Source organism: Pan troglodytes, chromosome 5 (assembly GCF_028858775.2).
Source record: "Pan troglodytes isolate AG18354 chromosome 5, NHGRI_mPanTro3-v2.0_pri, whole genome shotgun sequence".
Lineage (NCBI taxonomy): Eukaryota > Metazoa > Chordata > Mammalia > Primates > Hominidae > Pan > Pan troglodytes.
In genome coordinates this window covers 129,481,218-129,504,667 of record NC_072403.2, presented here as the reverse complement: position 1 = coordinate 129,504,667, position 23,450 = coordinate 129,481,218, and the positions used below count along the sequence as shown (strand labels likewise).

The window sequence follows — 23,450 nt, the reverse complement described above, 5'->3', positions numbered from 1 at the left end:
GACTAATTTATAAAAAAAAAAAAACAGAAGGTGATGAAGGAAAGTCTATGTTTGATCCATACAGTCTGACACTTGAGAAATAACAGTGACTTCACAGTGGACAAAAGAAGAAGAAAACATGAGTAGGAAACTCTGATACTACTGTTGATAAATGGTGGTTTCAGACAAGGCTGAAGCAAACCTGGAGCTGTGGGAAGTGGTAGATGAAGAATGTACATCGGGGAAAAGGGGAAAAGCAGGTATAGTCTGTCTTTGATAGTGTAAGGAAATAAAAATATAATAACAATGGTTTTTTAAAAATTTATTATGTTTTGGTTTTAGGTTGAATGTACTATACAAAACATAGTATCTAGTAAATTTTAACAATGGAATAAGCAAAAGAATCCTTGAAGCCTAAATTATAATGGATTTATTAGTCAAATAAGCCAGATCATTGTAAAATAAAACTTTAGGTTTGGAAAAGAAAGACTAATATGTAATTTATAGATATCCTAATCTCTGAGGCAATATAAAAATATATTAATATTTAGCTATGCTCTCTAGCATGTATCACAAGTATGTCTTGAAAAGTGAAGTGACTGTTAGTTTCCTAGGTAGAATGATCAAATACTTTAATTATTGAAGTTATCACACAAATAGTTATAGCATTCCTACCACATTCTAGGTCCTGTGTTAGGACCTGGGATACAAAGATAAGTAAGATACAGTTATTGTTGCCAAGGAACTCACAGTCTAACAAGCTCCAAAATAATATGATAAATGCGGTAAAAGATATTTACAGGAAACTAATTGGGGATGGAGCCCATAGCATCATATGAGGAGAAAGAAGGAAGTCTTCCTGGAAGAGGAGGTGTCTGAGCTAATTCTAAATCACTGTACCAAAATTCTCAAGTTTTAAAAACAAGAGAGCAAACAGTTGTCCTGTTTTTTGTTTGTTTGTTTTTGAGACATGATCTCATTATGTTGCCCAGGAGGGTCTCAAACTCCTAGATTCAAGAAATCCTCCCACCTCAGCCTCTCAAGTAGCTGTGACTACAGGTGCACACCGCCACACCCAGATCCCTTTGTTTATATAAGGGAAATAATCAGGAGAATAAGGCTAATAAATCCCTTTGGATTCCTAAACTTACTTCTTTAGCATATGTATCTGAAATTTTCAAAACTGTTGGTAATATGAATAATAAATTCAATAAATATAAATAATATGTATGAATACAACACTCCAAACCTTTCCTACATTGATTAAATAAAATGCTAGTGGATTTTTACTTTCTTCATTCACCATACATACAACTTGTTATAGCCACTAACAGCATATACTTAACCCCTTCTCTTGGTAGGGTTACTGGAAACTAAATGAAACACGTGAAGTTAGGTACAGGGCCTGGAACACAGTAGAGTTCAATAAGTGATAATCTCCCTCTCCAGTCCAAGGTGGGTCTTATACACCCTTTTATTACAGTGCCCTTGCAATCAATGATGCTCCATAAATATTTAAACTATACACTGACCCCGCAGTTAATTACCAGTACCTATCAAAGAAATCCTTAGCATCGTCTCTCTTTCCCCAATTTCCTCAGTCTCCAACCAATTTATTTTTAGTAATGCCTTGTGACAAAACTCTGTAGGGATAAGTTCCTAAAACAAGAGTGTCACATTTAAGTTATATTTTTTAAAAATCACATAAGCATGATTCATAAAACAGTTATTGGAAGCTTCTGCCAATCCAAGTGCAAATAGAAGTATCAAGACTTTAATATCTGTGGAAAAACAAATCGCTCAAGTATTGACATTACATGCAATCTCCAATTCCAGAGTAGGTAAGGATAAGGCAGTAAGTGTAGATAGAGTACACCGACAACAGATGGCAGCACTTGAACATCAAGCCCCGATGATAAGCCCTCCTTTTCACATCCATGTTCTGCTGTGACTTGCAGATTTGCATAACCTCAATCAAGGTGGGCAAAAGATTATGTCTACATACTATGGTAATGAGAAGGGACAACATGACATGAAACTCGTCTGAGACACAGATGAGTCTATGACTTGTTGAAGTTGTAAAGGTAAGAGATACGAAGCTGGGTTCTGCAATCTTGAAAATGGGGGTACCCACAAACCATTAGAGCACTGGAAACATATAAACACTTAAAATGTCACTCAGCTGCACCCACACAATGTAGCTGGAATTTGATATAAATGAAATTTATACTCAAGTGTGGTTCATATAAATTAGAGTTACAAGTAATAGAAAATGAGTTATTACAATTTTTGGTAATGGTTCTTATATGTTAATAGATTTGTATATGGTTTCTAACTAGGAAGAAATTAAAAAGAACTTTTGGAACTGACTTGCTAGTTTATTATACTGCTAACTTTTACAAGAAGAAATAGATTCCTTCATTCTTCTGTATTACATGGTTAACAGCAACAACTTAGGAGAAAAAGACACCTAGATTGATATACTACCTCAATCACTTTCTAGTTTTGTGACCTTACCAAGACACTTAAGCTGTCTGTGACTTTAGCTGTTAAAAAGTGATTACTGGGTGTGGTGGCTCACACCTGTAATCCCAGCACTTTTGGAGGCCTAAGCAGGAGGATTGTTTGAGTCCAGGAGTTCCAGACCAGCCTGGTCAACAAAGTGAGGCTGCAGTGAGCTGTGATCGTGCCACTGCACTGCAGCATGGGCGACAGAGCAAGATCCTGTCTCAACAACAACAACAATAAAAGACGTGATCATACCTACCTCATAGGATTTTGTAAGGATCAAAGAATTAAAGAAAATAGCATAATGCCTAACACATAGTAAGGACTCAATAATTGAAAGCTATTATAATTGTGGTTCGATGTATTCTCCCCCTGCCCTGCTAATTTTAAATTATTTACTTCACGTTCCTGAAAATGCATTGCTAACTGTATTATGTGTAGATAAAGTGGCTGGGAGCTTGATAGCTGTAGCAATGTTTTTGCAAATATTGTAGATGGAAATAAAGCTAATTTTGGAAGGGAATGGGGAAAGATGTAAATTTTAGTTTTACATTATTTATTGTGTACTAAAACCTGTATGAAGGTCCCTACTTAAGTCTAAGGTCAGGATCTCATGATCCATTTTGATTAGCTAAGTTTGCTCAAGCCAAAGGACTTTATTGCTTCATGCTAACCAGTCTGCCATGCAGTACAAAGACTGCAATAATAAAATTGTGATTTCTTGCTCCTCAGTTGCCTTGCATCAGCGAAGGGCACACAATGCAGGCTTTGGGTTGTGATTAACTGTAAGGGTCTGCCCCAAGAACAGATAACAGCAGACTGCACTCAGCTAAATATGCTTCTAGGTAATGCAGGAGTTTCCACCAGCCTACTCTAATCACACAGGTTTCTCTTTCCCTTTCTAGGACTGTCTACCCTTGAACTGGAAGTAGGCAGAATGTAAAGAGAGGAGTTGCTGGATACTTTTAAAGGCACTGAAAAATTCAAGTTAAAGTTATAGTTGAGAGGTAGTAGCCTCACTAGCCTATCTTGAGTAAGGGTCATGTCTCATTCATTTTTGTGTCTTCAATGTCGCAACAGAGCTCTGCATTCAATATATTTGTAAATATATGAATTCACAATTTTGATTTTCTGAAATGTCACGTGTGAGGACACTACCAGTTTTCAAATAAATACACCTTTTAAAGTACAGTTATGTGCCAAATAACAAGGCTTCAGCAATGAATGGATCGCATAAACTATGGTGATCCTGTAAGAGTATATGACTATACCTTTTCTATGTTTAGATATGTTTAAGTACACAAATAGTTACCACTGTGTTATAATCGCCTACCATATCCAGAATGGCAACATGCTGTACAGGTTTACAGCCTAAGAGCAATAGGCTACATCATATAGCCTGGGTGTGTAGTAGGCTATACTATCTAGGTTTGTGTTTAAATACACTCTAGGATGTTCCCTAAGGGATGATTAACCTAAGGACACATTCCTAAGAACATATCCCCATCTTAAGTGAAGCACTACTGTAGTTGCTTTTGAAATGTGTGACCTATGGTGTATTAAGAGGAATACCGTGTGCCAAGAAGTGACGCTAAGCGTTTTACCTTACAACTGAGTTAAGTAAAATTTGGAAACTTGGTTTCGAGGTTAATACATGAAAGGCGACACAGGTAGTATGTGACAGAGGGTAAGAATTGAATCCAGGTCTACCTGACTCTTAATCACAAGACAAAAAGTCTTCTATTAATTCCGCAAAATCTGGTCAGCCGCTTCAATGCGCAGGTTTAGGCAGTCCACACCTGGAATTTGGGGTCTGGTTTACCAAGAACAGCCAGTGTGTACACCCACTCCATCCTATCCAGGAACTGGAATCGAGAAGGTAAAACGTGGCTATTGCGCATGCTCACACCGCCCTTCCTTGCTCTCCCCTCCCTGACCCTAGATGCCACCGCAGCAACTTTCTGGGAGGATTTTGGAACGGCTCCCGCCAACTGTTAAGTCAAACCGGCGGAAATCCTTCCTTTCTGCGACGTGGACACCTTTCTCATCCTCGGGCCTTTCCAACCAGGATGCAGAAACCACGCGCCTCCGTTTCTCAGGGATTCAAGCCTTAGTTTGCCAGTTGTTAATATGGCCGCTGACAGGCCGCTCCCAAGCTGAGGCCTTTCATAGGCCAAGATCGCATCCTGTCCCCGCCTATTTTGTCCCTCGTGGCTGCGTCCGCCCAGCTCTTCGCTACGCATGCGCAGCGGGGGCAGGCTGGGAGGTGGGACGGACTGAGTCTTCCGTGTGTCGCCGCCGTTGCCGCCTCAGCTTCAGCCTCGTTACTCCTGCGGTTCTGTGGCTGTGCTGCTGGCGTTAACGGCGCGAGGTGAAGGGAGGTGACGGAGTGTGCCCGCGCGCGCGGGGGTCCCCTCAGTCCCAGCAGTTCCCTTCGTGCGCGGGGGGCGGCGAGGGTCTTCAGCAGTCGGGAGAGGCCCTTGACGGCGCCATGTCGGCGGGCGGTCCATGCCCAGCAGCAGCCGGAGGGGGCCCAGGGGGCGCCTCCTGCTCCGTGGGGGCCCCTGGCGGGGTATCCATGTTCCGGTGGCTGGAGGTGCTGGAGAAGGAGTTCGACAAAGCTTTTGTGGATGTGGATCTGCTCCTGGGAGAGATCGATCCAGACCAGGCGGACATCACTTATGAGGGGCGACAGAAGATGACCAGCCTGAGCTCCTGCTTTGCACAGCTTTGCCACAAAGCCCAGTCTGTGTCTCAAATCAACCACAAGCTGGAGGTGAGCCGTGGGTGCTGGCGGCTATGGCATCCAACCCCAGGCTGCCCGGTGGCGTCAGATCCCATTTAACGCTCCAGTGAAACGACCCTAGAAAACTGCCCACCGGGGCTCAAATGTGATGGGAGAGTGCATGTCTGAGGAGTGAGGTGAGGGTGGGGGACAAAAAGGGCCCTAGACCGACGTGTGAGTTCCCGGGGTACTGTCGTCCACCTTCCTAGTATCTCTCTGAGGAGGAAACTAATTACATACACCAGCCTCCATTGCACATGTTACATTAACAAACCTAACAAAGATTCTCTGTCATGAAAATACCGTAGGCCACCTTTTGACAATTGAGTTTTGCAGATCTGCTTTCACATTGATAAACCGAATTTGTATATGTTAAGACAGATACAGCACTGATTATTTTCATTTTAATTATTCCAGGTCAGCGCCTATGATTGTATACAGAGACATGCATAAACTATTTAGGGGAATCTGATCAAAGCTCTTAGGAAAATTTCGTGGTGCATAACGATAGTATCACTGTCTCGGTTTACATCCATAGTTGGTTGTTAAATTACAGGCAGATACCTCCAGAGAGCTCCCTGCAATTATTGAAATTACTTCTGACCTTGAGTTTTTATATGCTTGTACATTACTGTGTAATTTTCCAAAGTCTGGATTTATTTTTGAGAGAGTGTAAAGAATCATTTGCTTTAATCTCTGATCCTGGGTGTGGGTGAGGGTGGAGTGGCTGTGGTTCAAAAAAACAAAACTATCATATTGTGCAGAAAATTTAAAAAGGACATTATTAAAATATTTAGAAATCAAGATAGATTAACATTATTGCATAAAGAGTACTTTCTAACTAGGCAATTTAAGAGAATGGGTCTTTCTTTTCAAAAAGTGTAATAGATAAAAATGGGATAATCAGTGATGTGCGAAACTCTGAACATGCTTTCCTAAGAAATCATCATTACTCGTTGTCATTGACAGTGCCCATTGTATCTATATCAATATGAATGTCAGTTAAACATCCTCTCCTTGCCTAGTGGTCAGCATTCTTTCTCTCCTATTAGCCATGAAATATGTGGCATAATTAATCTTTGATTAACATAGATTTACATATCCAAGAATTGTGGCTCTTCTCCACTGCGAGAACTGTTAATTTCTTCTATCCTTTTTGAAAAGATTAGAAAGTGCTAATATGAAGGTAATCACTTCTTACTGTAGGTAAATGAAAACATCTCTTGATTTCTTTATTGATAGTAATTTCCACAAGAAAGCTATTTTTCTCAGATCGTGAAATTGCATTTAATGTTTTCTAGAAATAGTACTTTAGCTTTATTTCATCTTATTTTATCTTATTATATTTTTTTCAAAAAAGAGATGGAGTGCTTTGTTGCCCAGTTTGGTCTTGAATTCCTGGCCTCAGGTGATCCTCCTTGCCTTGGCCTCCCAAAGTGCTTTGATTACAGACATGAGCTACTGTGCCTGGCCATTAGTTCTCTAGCTTTAAACAACAAAGATCAAGAGTAGCCTTTACCACATGTTATAATTCGAATGTGTCCCCCAAATTTCATGTATGGGAAACTTAATCCCCAATGTGACAGTATTGAATCTCCAATGTGGGGCCTTTAAGAGGAGACTGGATCATGAGTACTCTGTTCTTATGAATGGATTAATCCACTTATAGATTGATTTGTTATTGGATAAATGGATGAATGAGTTATCATAGGAGTGTAGAACTGGTGGTTTATAAGAAGAGGAAGAAAGACCTGAGTAAGCATGTTAGCATGCTCAGCCTCCTTGCCATGTGACACCCTATGCTGCCTCCATACTCTGCACAGATCCCCTGCCAGCAAGAAGGCTCTCGACTTCTCGAGATCTGGCCCCTCGACCTTGGACTTCTCTGTCTCCATAACTGTAAGAAATACATTCCTTTTCTTTATAAATTACCTAGTTTCTGGTATTCTGTTATAAGAAACAGAAAGTGGACTAAAACATCACACGAGAAATTTCATATCATTTACAACTGCAGTATCAACTGGGCATTAACAACTTTTTAAAAATGAAACAATATTTTATTTATTTTTAAAATGACCTAAGGAAACTTTAAACAGGGATTTGATGTCAGATATAAAAATTGAAATTGGGAGGAAGGATAATTTTCTGAGTAGGAGGCTGTGCTCCATTTTTTTTGTCTTTAAATATTTTAGATGAGTATTCAGAATTGTAATAAATTATGCATGTTCTTTTTTCAGAAATTAAAATCACACATTCTGATTTTATGTCCTGGTTTAGGAGGTTGCATTGTTTCTCAAAATAGGAAATGCTAGCATATCACAATGTGAGCATATTTTTTATGCTTGAAACTGTTGATTTAAAGATCTTAGGAAAATGGGGAGGGGAAAAATCCTAATGATTTTGGTTTGTTTGTTCATTTGTTTGTGTTTTTTCAGTTACAGTCAACTTATTTGTCTTTGATGTTAATCTGTACACGTTTAGCAGCTTCTGCCGTTTTTATGGAATCAATTGTGTATTGCTGTGGAAAGAAGTTCATTGTTAGCAGTGCCTTTCAAAGTAGACTTGCTGCTGTTCCATCTACAGAATTTCAGTGGTTGCTCCATATATTGTTTGAAAGCTTGAAACAATTTCCATATTTTCTTGCCCTTTTTTACTTTTTAGGAAAAAGATTGAATTTGTTCTATTGTTTTAATTATATGGACATTAAGACATATTTGAAACCACTTATGGTTTAATATGACAAACGTGACATTCAGTGGTTTCAGAGGTTAATACCTTTAATCATATTACTGTAATAAAATATTTTTATATAATGAAGAAACAGATACCTCCAATTTGGGTAATTTATAATGTAGTTAACATTAAACACTATATTTATTATTAAAATATTAAATTTTGCTGCAAAAAAATCATAGGTTACTTTTTTACTTGAATAGGCTATTAGGGCTATTCTTTTTTATTTTTAATTGACATAATAATCGCACCTGTTTAGGGGGCACAGTGTGGTATTTGGATACACATAATAATGATGAAATTAGGGTAATTCGCATATCCGTCACCTCAAACATTATTCATGTTAGAAACAATTCAAAACCTGCTCTTCTAGCTGTTTGAAAATATACATTAAGCTACTATTAACTGTAATTATCTTATGGTGCTATAGAATACTAGAACTTTTTCCTCTTATTTAGCTATAATTTTGTTACCCCGGGCTGTGGACCAGTACTGGTCCGTGGCTTCTTAGGAATTGGCTGAACAGCAGGAGGTGAGCAGTGGGCAAGAGAGCATTACAGCCTGACCTCTGGCTCCTGTCAAATCAGTGGTGGCACTAGATTCTCATATAGATTCTCATAGTAGCACAAATCCTGTTCCTGTTGTGAACTGCACATGCGAGGTATCTGGGTTGCCAGCTTCTTGTGAGAGTCTAATGTCTTTTGTTGAAACCATCCCCACGCTGTCCTGTGGAAAAATTGTCTTCCACAAAACCAGTCCCTGATGCCAAAAAGGTTGGTGACCGCTGTGTTAACCAACATCTTCCTACCCGCCTCACCCTTCCCAACTTAACAGTAACCACTGTTCTATTCTCTACTTCTATGAGGTCAACTTTTTTTTTTTCTTTTTTTGAGACAGGGCTCACTCTGTTACCCAGGCTGGAGTGCAGTGGTGCAATCATAGCTCACTGTGGCCTCCAACTCCCAGCTCAGTTGATCCCTCTGCTTCAGCCTCCCAAGTAGCTTGGACTACAGGCATGAGCTACTATACTCAGCTAATTTTTCTTTTTTTTTTTTTTTTTTAAGTAGAGATGGGGTTTTACTATGTTGCTTAGGCTGGTCTTGAACTCATGGGCTCAAGAGATCCTCCTGCCTCAACCTCTCAAAATGCTGGTATTACAGGTATGGGCCACCATGCCTGGTAGATCAATTTTTTTAGCTTCTACGTTTGAGTGAGAACATGCATTATGTATCTTTCTGTGCCTTGCTTATTTTACTTAATGTCCTCCAAGCTCATCCATGTGGTCTTCAATGCAGGATTTCATTCTTTTTTATGGCTAAGTAGTATTCCTTTGTGTATATATACCACTTTTTTTTTTTTTAATCTATTCATCTGTTGTAGAAATATAGATTGCTTCCGTATCTTGGCTATTGTGAATAGTGTTGCAGTAAACATGGGAGTGCACATATTGTTCAAGATACTGATTTCCTTTTTAGGGGGCATATATCCCTAGTGTATATGTTCTATTTTTAGTTTTTTGAGAACATAGATTACATCTTAAAATTAAATACAAATCATATCCATGTGACTGCTTTTTGCCATAGCAATATTTGGGAAGAGTCATATCTGAGGAGAATGGAATAGCAGAGAATATCAGTGTATTTTGAGGTGGTGCCATTTCAGATTGCTCACATCTCTCACACTTTCCACGTGCTTGTGAGTTTTTGCTGTCATGAGCCACTTGATCATGGCTATGCTAGAATCATAGGCATTGATTGGAATAGTAGTGGCACTGTGGAAGAAAAAAAAAAAAGAAACTTTTTATCTGAAGAATGTGCCCCCCTTCACCACTTCTATTCAATGTAGTACTAGAAGTCCTAGCCAGAGCAATCAGGCAAGAGAAAGAAATAAAGGACATCCAAATGGTTAAAGAGGAAGTCAGACTGTTCCTGTTTGCTGATGACATGATAGTATACCTGGAAAACCCTAAGGATTCATCCATAAAGCTCCTAGAACTGGTAAATGAATTCAGCAAAGTTTCAGGATACAAAATTAATGTACACAAGTGAGTAGCCCTCCTATATACTAACAGTGACCAAACTGAGAATCAAATCAAGAACTCAGCCACTTTTATAAGACCTGCAAAAAAAATTAAAATACTTTGGAATATACTTAACCAAGGAGACGAAAGACCTATACAAAGAAAACTATAAAACACTGCTGAAAGAAATCATAGGTGATACAAACAAATGGAAACACATCCCATGCTCATGAATGGGTAGAATCAATATTGTGAAAATGACCATACCGCCAAAAGCAATCTACAAATGCAATGCAATTCCCATCAAAATACCACCATCATTCTTCACAGAACTAGAAAAAACAATCCTAAAATTCATATGGAACCAAAAAAAGCCCACATAGCCAAAGCAAGACTAAGCAAAAAGAACAAATCTGGAGGCATTAGGTTACCTGACTTTATACTATAAGGCCAAAGTCACCAAAACAGCATGATACTGGTATAAAAACAGACATATAGACAAATGCAACAGAATAGAGAACCCAGAAATAAAGCCAAATACTTACAGTCAACTGATCTTTGACAAAGCAAACAAAAATATAAAGTGAGGAAAGGACACCCTATTCAACAAATGTTGCTGGGACAATTGGCAAGCCACATGTAGAAAAATGAAACTGGATCCTCCTCTCTTACCGTTTATAAAAATCAACTCAAGATGGATCAAAGACTTAAATCTAAGACCTGAAACCATAAAAATTCTAGAAGATAACATTGGAAAAACCCTTTTAGATATTGGCTTAGGCAAAGACTTCATGACTAAGAACCCAAAAGCAAACACAACAGAAACAAAGATAAATAGATGGGACTTAATTAAACTAAAAACTTTGTGCACAGCAAAAGAAATAATCAGAGTAAACAGACAACCCACAGAGTGGGAGAAAATCTTCACAGTCTGTACATCCGACAAAGGACTAATATCCAGAATCTACAAGGAACTCAAAACAAATCAAGAAAAAAACAAACAATCCCATCAAAAAGAGGGCTAGGGACATGAATAGATAATTCTCTAAAGAAGATATACAAATGGCCAACAAACATGAAAAAATGCTCAACAACACTAATGATCAGAGGAATGCAAATCAAAACCACAATGCAATACTACCTTACTCCTGCAAGAATGGCTATAATCAAAAAAATTAAAAAAATAGATGTTGGCACGGATGTGGTGAAAAGGGAACACTTTTACACTGTTGGTGGGAATGTAAACTAGTACAACCACTATGAAAAACAGTGTGGAGATTCCTCAAAGAACTAAAAGTAGATCTACCATTTGATCCAGCAACCCCACTCCTGGGTATTTACCCAGAGGAAAAGAAGTCATTATATGAAAAAGATACTTGCAAACACGTTTATACTAGCACAACTCATAATTGCAAAAATATGGAACCAGCCTAGATACCCATCAATCAATAAGTGGATTAAAAAAATATGGTGTGTATATATACAGACACCTGGAATACTACTCAGCCATAAAAAGGAATGAAATAGTGGCACTTGCAGCAACCTGGGTGGAATTGATTGGAGACCATTATCTAAATGAAGTAACTCAGGAGTGGAAAACAAAATGTATGTTCTTACTCATACATGGGAGCTAAGCTAGGAGGATGCAAAGGCATATGAATGATACAATGGACTTTGGGGATCTGGAGTAAAGGGTGGGAAGGGGATGAGGGATAAAAGATGACACATTGGATACAGTGCACACTGCTCAGGTGATGGGTGCACCAGAATCTCAGAAATCACCACTAAATAACTTATTCACGTAACCAAACCCCACCTGTTCCCCAGAAACCTATTGAAAAAACAAAGCAAAACAAAACCCAAACAAACAAAACAAAACACAACTGAGTTCCTTTCCATTGTGAGGCCTAGAGAGGCATTGGAATGAAACCGCAGTTATGGCACTCCCTTTTGACCTAAGCAATTATCTCTGGAAGCCACCTTCTATGTAGGATTTAGACTAACTGATGCCACGTAGCCATAAAATACCATATGCTGGACACCATAAGTCATACCTTATAGTGCAACAATGAATAGCCAGTCACTAATCAGTGATTGTAAACCAATGAGAATTCTTATCAAGCAACTTTGTATCTGCCTTGTTCCTTTTTCCCTTTAAAATCTGCTTGTAACTCAGGTGCCAGAGCACTCCCCAGGCATCTGGGAAATATGTGTTGAGTAGCTGTCCTCATTTTGGCTCAGGTAAACTAAAGTATATTTTGTGCCTCAGCCTTTTCCTTTTAGGTTTACAGTAGGAATAGTAATACTAGCAGTAGTAGGTGTGTTGGAATAGAATAAAGATTGTGAACCAATACTTTAAAAAATTCACCTCTGCCTTGAAAGAGTGTTCTGCCTGTTACTCCTTTTTTAAAGTAACAGCACAACAATACACCTTCTTTCACATCCTCCTTTCCCTCAGCAATTGCTCCGTTAGTATCTCTTTGAAGTGATTTACTATTCATAGCCAACAGTAGAGAAACTTTTAACTTTGATCTAGAGCCACATTGATAATGAACTGGTGATATGCTTGTCCCTTTGCTGCTTTAAATCTGTCCTATTTTTAAATAGGCTGTTTTGCATCATTGAAGCTTAAGTTTAATATTGATCCAGTACGCACTTATGAACACGAATTATGTGCCAGATGCTGTATTGGGCACTTGGGATACAATGGAGAGCAAAAAAGGGATGTAGTCATGGCTTTTATGGAGTTTGGATTATATTGGAGGAATTTGTTGGGAGAATAATCATGTAAATGAGAAATTGCAACTTTGATGAATACTATGAAAGGTACATAAGAGTAAATGAGACCCTATTTTGGGATGTCAGAGAAGGCTTCCCTGACGAAGTTATTGAGCTAAGACATAAAGGAATTATGTGTAAATAGGAATGAATTAAGCTAAGAGAAATAGGAATGCCATTCAACATTGCAGTAGAGGGAATGGGAAGTGAAAAGCACCTGTGGTGGGCAAGCGCATAGTGCATTTGAAGATTCGAGAGATAGTTGGTATGTGTAACAAGAGAAGAGGGCAAAAGAAGCAAGGCACAAGATAAGTTTGAACAGACAGGGAGGGACTATTTCTACATGACTTTATGGCCATGCAAAAATATTTGGGGCTTTATCATAATCGTGGGAAGTCTTTTAAACCAGTTCGTAGCCTCAGATATGAAGTTAGAATAGTTCACTCTGACTATGGTATGGAGAAAATTGCAGAGAATGACATGAATGAATGCAGAAAATTGTTTAGAAGGTTTCTGTTTATGTGAGATTATGATAGTGTGGAGTAAGATAATAGAGGTAGGAGAAGGTATTCAGAACAAGAGAAACTGGAGAGGTAAAAATAAAAAAAACCTAGAGATGGATTGGAACAGAGGGATGAGGGAGTTCAGGATAAATCCAAGTGACAATCTTGTGCAGCTGGTTGCCTGAATAGATAGATGAATGTGTTATATTATTAGCAATAACAATATTGCCAACTTTATTGATCAGTTACCATGGGCCAACCTCTCTTCTGAGTCTTTTACATAGACTGATTCATCCAATTCTCACAACAGTCCTGGAAACAGGTTTATTAGTATAGTTACTCCAACTTTACAGGGATTAAGTAAGAGGCCTGAGGCTACGGAGCTAGAGAAATCAGTCTCTGCACAAACACATTATGTCTGATGGGGGATGGAGGAGGTGGAGAGAAAAGCAGACAGAAAGAGTGAGTGTGGCTGAATAGATAGCAAGAAGTGAGATTGTAGGGTACAAGGGAGGTTTTGTTTTCATTTTGTTTTTAAATAAAAACAAATAAAACATAAGTCTGTGAGAAGCATCTACTTGAGAGAAAAGCCAAATATAGAAAAAGAGTGGGGTAGTTAATATTAGTAAGATTTTGTAATAACAGCTACTTAGAAGAGGGAGAGAATGCGAGCGGACAGTAGGAGGTTGTGGAAGTTTCTGTTTGATGGCTTTTTTTTTTCTGTAAAATAGGAGCCCACGTCAGTTGCTGAAAGTGGGTGAGAGTAAGAGCATGAGGCTAGCAGAAGAGGTTTGAGATAGTTATGGAAGAGTGGGAGAGCCAGTTGGCCAGAGAAACAGGACTGCCAGGCATTGTTGAGGAATGGCTTGGGGTTAGTTATCATAAATTATGGTGCAACCGGTCTGTACTGTTGTGTGATTTTCTCTAGCAATGCATATCTGTTTAGGTACAGGCACAGTAATGAGAGTAATAACTAGGTTTATTCAATGTTATAGCAAAGGAATTTGTTATACAGACAAGTGTGTTATTGAAGTGAAAGTGGTAATGGGGCTGATGAAAAGGAGATAAATTGAAGACTAAGGAAGGAGAATTGACAGGATTTGATAATTATGTAGATGCAGGAGATAAGAGAAAGGGTTAAGGATAACACTGCATTTCTGTTTGGGAAATGATTGATCAGTATCTGTAGTGGGTTGAATCGTATCCCTCCAAAATTCATATCCACCCCCAAAACCTCAGAATGTGACCTTATTTAGAAAGAGGGTCTTTGCAGGTGTAATTATGTAAAGATGGAGGTAAGATTATAGTGGATTAGAGGGGGCCCTAAATCCAATGAAAGTGTGCTGATAGGAGACAGAAAAGGCCACACACAGACACAGAGAAGAAGGCTATGTGATGATAGAAGCAGAGATTGGAGTGATGTATCTACAAGCCAAGGGATGCCAGTGATTGCCAACAGCACCAAAAGCTAGGAGAGAGGCACAGGATCTCCAGAAAGAGCCAGCCCTGTCAATACCTTATTTCAAACTTGGGGCATCCTGAAATGTGAAAGAATAAACTTAATGTTGTTGTTTTAAGCCACCACGTTTGTGGTAATTTTTTTTTTTTTTTGACAGAGTCTCACTCTGTTGCCCATGCTGGAGTGCAGTGGCACAATCTCGGCTCACTGCAACCTCTGCCTCCTGGGTTCAAGCAATTCTCCTGCCTCAGCCTCCTGAGCAGCTGGGATTGCAGGCGCCAGCCACCATGCCTGGCTAATTTTTATATTTTTAGTAGAGACAAGGTTTCACCATGTTGGCCAGGTTCGTCTCGAACTCCTGACTTCAAGTGATCCTCCCGCCTTGGCCTCCCAAAGTGCTGGGATTACAGGCGTGAGCCACCGTGCCCAGCCTTGTGCTAATTTTTTGTAACAGCCCTAGGAAGTTTATACATTACTATTTACTGAAGTAAGGAATACAGGAAAAGGAGGAGCAGGTCTGGGAAAGATAATGAGATAAGATTAGGATATTTTGCATAATTAAGGTCCTTATTCTTCTTGCGTGTTCCTAACATAGTCTCCTAATCATTATTCCTTCCAAACCATCCTTTGGTTGCCTGATCATTCTAGAGTGATTCATATTAGTGGTTTGTATTTAAAAAGACAAACCTAATTCTGTCATTCTTCTTTCTGTATCTCTCTAAAATTCAAATTCTTTGGCCCGGTGATCAGTGTGCCTGTCTATCTCTCCTTATCTCTTATCACCCCTTCTTAGCTGCTTTTGCCTCAATAAAACTGGTCTATTTGCAGTTCTGTAAATAGGCCTTGCTCTTTTATGGCACCTGTACTTTCACATAGGCTTTGGTGTATAATGCCTTCTCTGTACCCTTTGTCTACAGTATCAAACACACACTCATCTTTCAAGACTCCACTTACGTCATTGTCTCAGAGAGGGCTTTCCTTACTCCACTCCTCTCTGCTGTTTATAGGCAGAGGCTGCCCTAAGCCCTTGAACTTATTTGTACTGCTAGATTTGTTACATTGTACTATAATTAGCAGTTACCACATCTTTCTACCTCTAGAATGTAAGCTGTTTGAAGGTCAGAACCATGTTTTAGGGGAAATAGTTTGAACCATCAAATGCTTTGTGAAGCTGATTTAGAAGGCAGCATTATCTTTTTGTGAACTTATTTTGGTTTCTAGGAGCTTTTTGTTTGTTTTTTGTATTCTTTGCTTCCATGCTCCCAAACCACATTGCTGAGTACTTCCTTTGGTATAGATATCAGATTGGTTTATATAAGGATTACAGAATTGGTATTTGGCCCCTTTTTAAAATTGGACATTTGGGGCCGGGTGTGGTGGTTCACGCCTGTAATCCCAGCACTTTGGGAGACTGAGGTGGGCAGATCACCTGAGGTCAGGAGTTCGAGATCAGCCTGGCTAACATGGTGAAACCCCATCTCTACTAAATATACAAAATTAGCTGGGTGTGGTGGCGCATGCCTGTAATCCCAGCTACTCGGGAGGCTGAGGCAGGAGAATCGCTTGAACCTGGGAGGTGGAGGTTGCATTGAGCTGGGATCATGCCACTGCACTCCAGCCTGGGCAATGGCATGAGACTCCTTCTCCAAAAAAAAAAAAACAAAAACAAAAACAAAATTTGGAATTGATGTGTTAAATACCAGTCATTTTGATCTAGTTATTCCCTATTTCACCTGTCAGGTGTTTTCATATCTCACCTTTCCCTTTCCACTCCCTGTATTAGCAGATCTCCATTCAAAGCTCAGAGAACTTCTTTCTGACTACCTCCCCTTACCTCTTTTTGAATTGGTACATCACACGTCTTTCAAATAGTGCTTACCACACGTTGCATCACAATTGGAAATGTAATCTTTTTATCTTTTTTTTTTTTTTTTGAGACAGGGTCCCACTCTGTTGCCCAGGCTGGAGTGTAGTGACACGATCATGGCTTACTGCAGCCTCGACCTCCCGGGCTCAAGTGATCCTCTGACCTCAGCCTCCTGAGTAGCTGGGACTACAGCCATATACCACCACGCCCAGCTAATTCTTGGTAATTTTTGTAGAGACAGGGTCTCACTATGTTGCCCAGGCTGGTCTCGATCTCCTAAGCTCAAGCAATCCACCTGCCTTGGGCTCCCAAAGTGCTGGGATTAAGGTGTGAGCCACCATGCCCAGCCTGGAAATACATTCTTATCTTTTCCTAATAGAGAACTTCTAGAATCCATGTCTTATTCATCTTTTTGTCCCCAGATTGTGATACACAGTGAGTACTCAATGTTTATTTGAATGAATGAATTTTTTGAAACACATCTGGTGTTCTGCTATAAATCTTCAAAGATTACCCACAATCATTCCGTAATATAAGCTTCATGAGAGCTAGGATGGTATCTGTCTTGTTGACTCTATATTCATGTATACAGTGCCTGCTCCATTGCTGAAAGACTGATCTTCAGGTTCATTTATTCCCCTGGTATATAATTCACAAGCATATAATTTGTGAGTTAATATTTCATGGTATCTTATTTTGGGAAAAAATTGAAACTGATTGAAAATAACTTTAAACATCATGAAATAAGAATATTGAGTATGGATTTAGTACTTGTGATATTCCTAAAATATTGAGTAGATTGATTGTCCTCCCCACCCCATCTCCAGTTTGATCATGGAGCAACTGAGTGCTTTGAAATTAAAATGGAAACATTTTTTATTGATTGGATCTTCATTTGAGGTTTACGGCAAATTACTTGTCAGATTTATCAACTGGTTTCCATTTCACATCCCCCAACTCTGTTCATTCATGTTGTCTCTCATATTACACATAGCTGCCTTTTAAAAAAAAAACATTAGGGCTGGGCGCAGTCCCAACACTTTGGGAAGCTGAGGTGGGCGTTATCACCTGAGGTCAAGAGTTCGAGACCAGCCTGACCAACATGGTGAAACCCCATCTCTACTAAAAATAAAATATTTGCCAGGAATGGTGGTACATGCCTGTAATCCCAGCTCCTGGGGAGGCTGAGGCAGGAGAATCACTTGAACCCGGGAGGTGGAGGTTGCAGTGAGCCGAGATTGCACCATTGCACTCCAGCCTGGGCAAAAAGAGCGAAACTCCATCTCAACAAAATAAATAAATAAAAAATAAGAAAACATAAATTCATCAATTGCTTTTTGAATAAAATTCAAGCTCTTAATTTTGGCAGACAGGCTCTGCATGATCTGACATTTGGGTATCCCTCCTATGATGTATCTTACCATTCTTTCCTCTTACTCTATCTCAAGCTTGTCTAACCCGCAGCCTGTGGGCTGCATGTGGCCCAGAACAGCTTTGGATGCAGCCCAACACAAATTCGTACACTTTCTTAAAACATTATGAGATTTTTTTGCGTAATTTGTTTTTTCTTTTTAATTTTAGCTCACAGCTATCATTAGTGTTAGTGTATTTTGTGCGTGGCCCAAGACAGTTCTCCCAGTGTGGCCCAGGGAAGCCAAAAGATTGCCTACCCCTACTCTATATGGTGGAGCCACATGAGCCTTTTTTCAGAAGGTCTAAGTCAAGGTTCTCAGACTTTTTGGTTTCTGGAGTCCTTTGCATTCTTACAAATTTTGAGAACCCCAAAGAGCTCTTTTTTTTTTTAATGTGGGTTATATGTATAAATATATAAAAATATAAAATATAAAAAAAGTATAAATGTAGAATTTATTGTATTAGAAATTAAACTGAGAAAACTTTATTACATCATTTGAAAATAACTACAATAAACTCATTACATGTTAATATAAATGATTTTAAATTAAAATGTAATTATATTTTCTAAAACCAAAAAATGTTTTAGAAGAATAGCATTGTTTTATATTTTTTCAAACCTTTAAATTCCTGGCTTAATAGAGGATAACTCACGCCTGTAATCCTTGCACTTTGGGAGGCTGAGGTGGGCAGATCACTTGAGGTCAGGAGTTCAAAACCAGTCTGGCCAACATGGTGAAACCCCATCTCTACTAAAAATACAAAAATTAGCTGGGCGTGGTGGCGAGCAGTGGTAATTCCAGCTACTCAGGAGGCTGAGGCAGGAGAATCTCTTGAACCTGGGACGTGGAGGTTGCAGTGAGCCAAGATCATGCCACTACACTCCAGCCTGGCCTGGGTGACAGAGTGAGACAATGTCTCAAAAAAAAAAAGTTTGCTGAGGCCTCCCCAGCCATGCTTCCTGTACAGCTTGTGGAACCATGAGGCATTTAAACCTCTTTTGTTTATAATAATAATATTTATAAATTACCCAGTCCCAGGTATTTCTTTATAGCAGTGAAGACTAATACAGAGGCCAAGGTGAGAGCATCACTTTAGACTAGGAGTTCAAGACTAGCCTGAGCAACATAGTGAGACCTATTTTTAAATAAATACAAAAAATACAAAAAAATTTAAAAATGACCATGTGCTTATGTAGTCCTAGCTACCCAGGAGGCTGAGGTGGGAGGATTATTTCTACTCAGGAGTTCCAAGTCCCCAGTGAGCTGTGATCATGCCACTGCAGCCCAGCTTGGACAACACAGTGAGACCTTGTCTCAAAAAAAAAAAAAAGTAAAACAAAACATCAACAGTGACAAAAACTATAAGTGCATAGCAGCAAAGACTACAATGACTACTGATGGAGCTTGGTGCCACTGCATTGACTTGTACTAAAATCCCAACATTTTACTCATCATTACTTTTGTACCTTCAGTATGTCAACATAGTGAAAAAGACAAATAATGTTTTATTATAATGAAAATAGTTTTGACCTTTCAGATCCCCTGAAAATGTCCCATAGACCTTGGGACCTGCTGCTTTAGTAATAATCAAAACTCTTCCCAGAAGAATAGCCATACACTTCCACTCTGCTAATTCTCTTAGTTTCTTTCATACAGCTCATTACAATTTGTAGTTTTATATATATATATATTTATTTATTTATTACTGTTATGGGGGGTTGGTTTTTTTAAGAAATGGGGTTTTTGCTGTGTTGCCCAGACTGGCCTCAAACTCTGGGCTCAAGTGATCCTCCTGCCTTAGCTTCTCTAGTAGTTATGTATGCCTGGTTTACTGGCTTTTTAATGACCATGGTGAAGTTACCTAACCTCTATGTACTTCAGTTGTCATATCTGGATAAAAAGTGCATCTCTCAGAGTATATTATGAGGATTACATTTGCTTGTCTAGACTGTAGAATGTTATTTTTTGGGGGAGAACTAATGGCAGATGAACTTAGTGGTCATTATGGTTGGATGGAAAAAAAATAGAGTGAACAGATACAGCTTTCTCACAGAACTTTCATAGACCAGATAACTGCTTCAAGAGCTGACCTGAAGTAAGGAGGAGTATTATTTCCTATCTTGAGGGATGGCAGAGATTTTCAATTTGACCTTTGAATATATTTTCTGTTTGGTCATAGTCTTGTGTTTTAGAGTAAGACTCATTAGATTTCTGTGATTTTGACCACCTCAGGCACATAGAAGAAAGAAAAAATAGAGGGAGATTTTTTATAATAAAGTGAATGAGTTAAATGATATTTTGAAGGTGTACAAGAAAAGGAATGGATCAAAATGGCTTTCATTAGTTACATTTTCTTCTTGACTTTTGTCACAAGAGAAAAGGTCTTATGAAGAATGGTTCTGCCTCTGTTGTCTGTCAGGTAGCTTAGGATCTTTTATGTAAGAATCTCTGTTCCTAGCACTTTGGGAGGCTGAGGCGGGCGGATCACGAGGTCAGGAGATCGAGACCATCCTGGCTAACACAGTGAAACCCTGTCTCTACTAAAAATACAAAAAATTAGCTGGGAGTGGTGGTGGGCACCTGTAGTCCCAGCTAACTTGGGAGGCTGAGGCAAGAGAATGGCGTGAACCTGGGAGGTGGAGCTTGCAGTGAGCCAAGATCACGCCACTGCACTCCAGCTTGGGTGACACAGCGAGACTCCATCTCAAAAAAAAAAAAAAAAAAAAAAGAATCTCTGTGATGCATTCTTTTAAAAGTTTAGTTCCAGGAAAAAAGACAGTTTTGCCAGATAAAATGGAATTGCCTCCTCTAATGAGAAAAGCGGATTTGCATAATCTGTAAAGATTCTCTTATTAATTGGAAGCTCAATTTACTATATTAAATTTAATATAGTACTCAATAACTAATACGTTAGTATTTTTTATAGTGTTATCCTGCCATCTCTATATGATTTTTATTTTTTACATTTTTGTTTTTTTGACTATATGAGGTTTAAAGCCTTTTGAAAAGTAGATGGATGTCTATGATAAATTTGGGATATTGACACTAAATGGTATAATTGCTAGAGATTTAAATTCCAATCTGTACTTTCATCCTAAATTAACATTTTAAAACATAAAGAGAATACAGATATTTAAAAGGTGAAGTGATTACTTTTTGTACACATACTTTAAAACAAAAGGTGTAGAAGCAATTATAGGTAGATGTGACATAATATTTACACCTTTATCAGCAGCTTTTTGTGCTATAGTTCATTATAGTTAAATTGCCATGTGGAGTCAACTATTTTCTTCATAATTCCTAAACAACTTGGGGAATGTGTGCTTTGTTTGCTTGCATATCTGTACCTGCATCTGTTCCTGTTTGCATGCCTACAGGTGTGTCTGTGTATTCATACCTGTGTATGCTCACAAGTACCAGTGCCTGTCTTTGTGCATGTGTATGGGTATGGGGTATGTGTATGGGGTTCAGAATCTGCTGTTTAGTTAAAGCTTTGTCTAGTTCTGATATTTGGGGAATATGCTGTCATTTGGAGCTCATGGACTACATCTTCCCCATTTTTTCTATTATTGCCAGAATTACAAAGGATGTCAGGAGGAGGTCTGAGTTTTAATACCATGCAATTTGTAATTTGGGGCATCTCACATAATCTCTTAGGTCTCAGTTTCTTCATGTGTAAAATAAAGATGTTTTAGGTTGTTAGCTTGGACCTTCTAAAACTTTATCAAAAGAGCTCTATGGCATGCTAAAAGTAATGATTGAGCTGCATCCAATTTTCATGCTGTGCAACTTGATGTTCACAAATTTCTTGGCTTAGTTTGCTCCTCCTTCAAAACATGAGGCTTTTGAGGGGTGCTTAAGGTAAAATAATTGGAGTATTTATCCATAAGACAGTTAAAAAAATAAAAACCTGCTTATATTTAAAATGAAAATTGTGTAGTTGTTGTGGATTCTTAGAAAATAATACAGGTAGAGGATTAAAGTTTAGGCAAGTGGATTAATAGGAAACTGTGAATAAAAAAATTACTTTGATTTTGGTGCCTGACCTCCAGAGAGTGAAGGAGGCTTAGAATTAAGTTGATCACCAGTAGCCAGTATTTAAACCAGTTATGCCTCTTATGTTAATTTGTTTTTGTGTCACTATAAAGAAATATCAAACGGGGATAATTTATAAAAATTTTAATTGACTCACAGTTCTGCAGGCTGTACAGGCAGCATGATGCCAGCGTCTTCTGGTGAGGTCCTCAGTGAGCCTACAGTCATAGTGGAAGGCGAAGGCGGGAGCAGATGGATCACATGCAAGAAAAGAAGCAAGAGTAAGGTGGGGGAGGTCACAGACTTTCCAACAACCAGATCTCGTATGAACTGAGTGAGAATTCAGTTACCACCAAGGGGATGGTGCTAAACCATTCATGAGGAATTTGCCCCATGATCCATCCAGTCACTTCTCACCAGGCCCCATCTCTAACATTGGGAATCACATTTCAACATGAGATTTGGAGGGGACGGGCATCCAAACTATATCACCTGTGTAGTGAAGCCTCCATAAAAACCTAAAAGGACAGGGTTAGGAGAGCTTCTGGATAGATGAACACATGGAAGTTCATGGAGGCTGGTGCCCCCAGGGAAGGCATGGAGGCTCTGTGTCCCTTACCCCAGTCCTTATTCTGTGCATCTCTTTATCAGTATCCTTTGTAACATCCTTCATAATAAAATGGTAAATGTGCTTCCATGAGTTCTGTGAGCTGCTGCAGCAAACTAATTGAACCTAAAAAGGGAAATGTGGGAACCCCAACTTGAAGCCATTCAGTCAGAAGTTCTGGAAGCATAGACTTGCAACTAGTGTCTGAAAAGAATGGGGCAGTCTTGTAGGACAGAGCCCTCAATCTGTGGGATCTGACAGTATCTCCAGGTAGATAGTGTCAAAATTGAATTGGAGGACACCCAACTGATGTCTGCTGCAAAATTGATTGCTTGTTTGTTGGTGGGGTGAAATCCCCCACATTTGGTTACAGAAGTTTCTGTGATGATTATTGTGGAATGAGAGAATAGGAAAAACACTTTGAGGTTGTGGTTGTTTTCCCACTAATCCAAAGAAACCTTTCTGATAAATCTATTCCTGGGAATGAGCTGAAATCATTGGAGTAGCTTTGATTAAAGGTCTGGTACTGAGCATAGAATATATTTAATAGCAGAACAAAGACTATTGGAGTTAAAGATGATGGAATAATATTGAATGCTATATGTGCTGCAATATAGATTTTGTTTTCAATTCTCAAAATGGGAGAAGAGTATTCTGAAAATGTGAAATAAGCTTGATGATCACTCATAGTTATTAGCTGGGAATAGAAGGATAACACTTTGTTAAATGTTTGAGAAGAGTGAGGGAAGTGAGATGTCAAC

At 38.9% G+C, this 23,450-nt stretch overlaps 1 protein-coding gene and 1 long non-coding RNA gene across 5 annotated transcripts in view; one reads left to right on the top strand and one right to left on the bottom strand.

Annotated features, from left to right (window-relative positions):
• LOC134810364 (uncharacterized) overlaps positions 1–23,450 on the bottom strand; it is a 59,118-nt gene that overhangs the window by 21,356 nt on the left and 14,312 nt on the right. The window contains exon 2 of the long non-coding RNA XR_010158162.1: positions 22,240–22,300. This is a non-coding gene — a long non-coding RNA (uncharacterized LOC134810364). The remainder of the gene's footprint in view (positions 1–22,239; positions 22,301–23,450) is intronic.
• The window catches only part of GOPC (golgi associated PDZ and coiled-coil motif containing), a 42,746-nt gene continuing 23,690 nt past the window's right edge, over positions 4,395–23,450 (top strand). For 2 of the 4 annotated variants that reach the window (XM_063813380.1, XM_001162917.7), the window contains exon 1: positions 4,395–5,263. In XM_063813380.1, coding sequence (XP_063669450.1) covers positions 4,979–5,263 — 285 coding nt within the window. In that variant the 5' untranslated portion in view covers positions 4,395–4,978. The remainder of the gene's footprint in view (positions 5,264–23,450) is intronic. The other 2 variants (XM_009451897.5, XM_518712.8) reach the window with 1 other exon arrangement.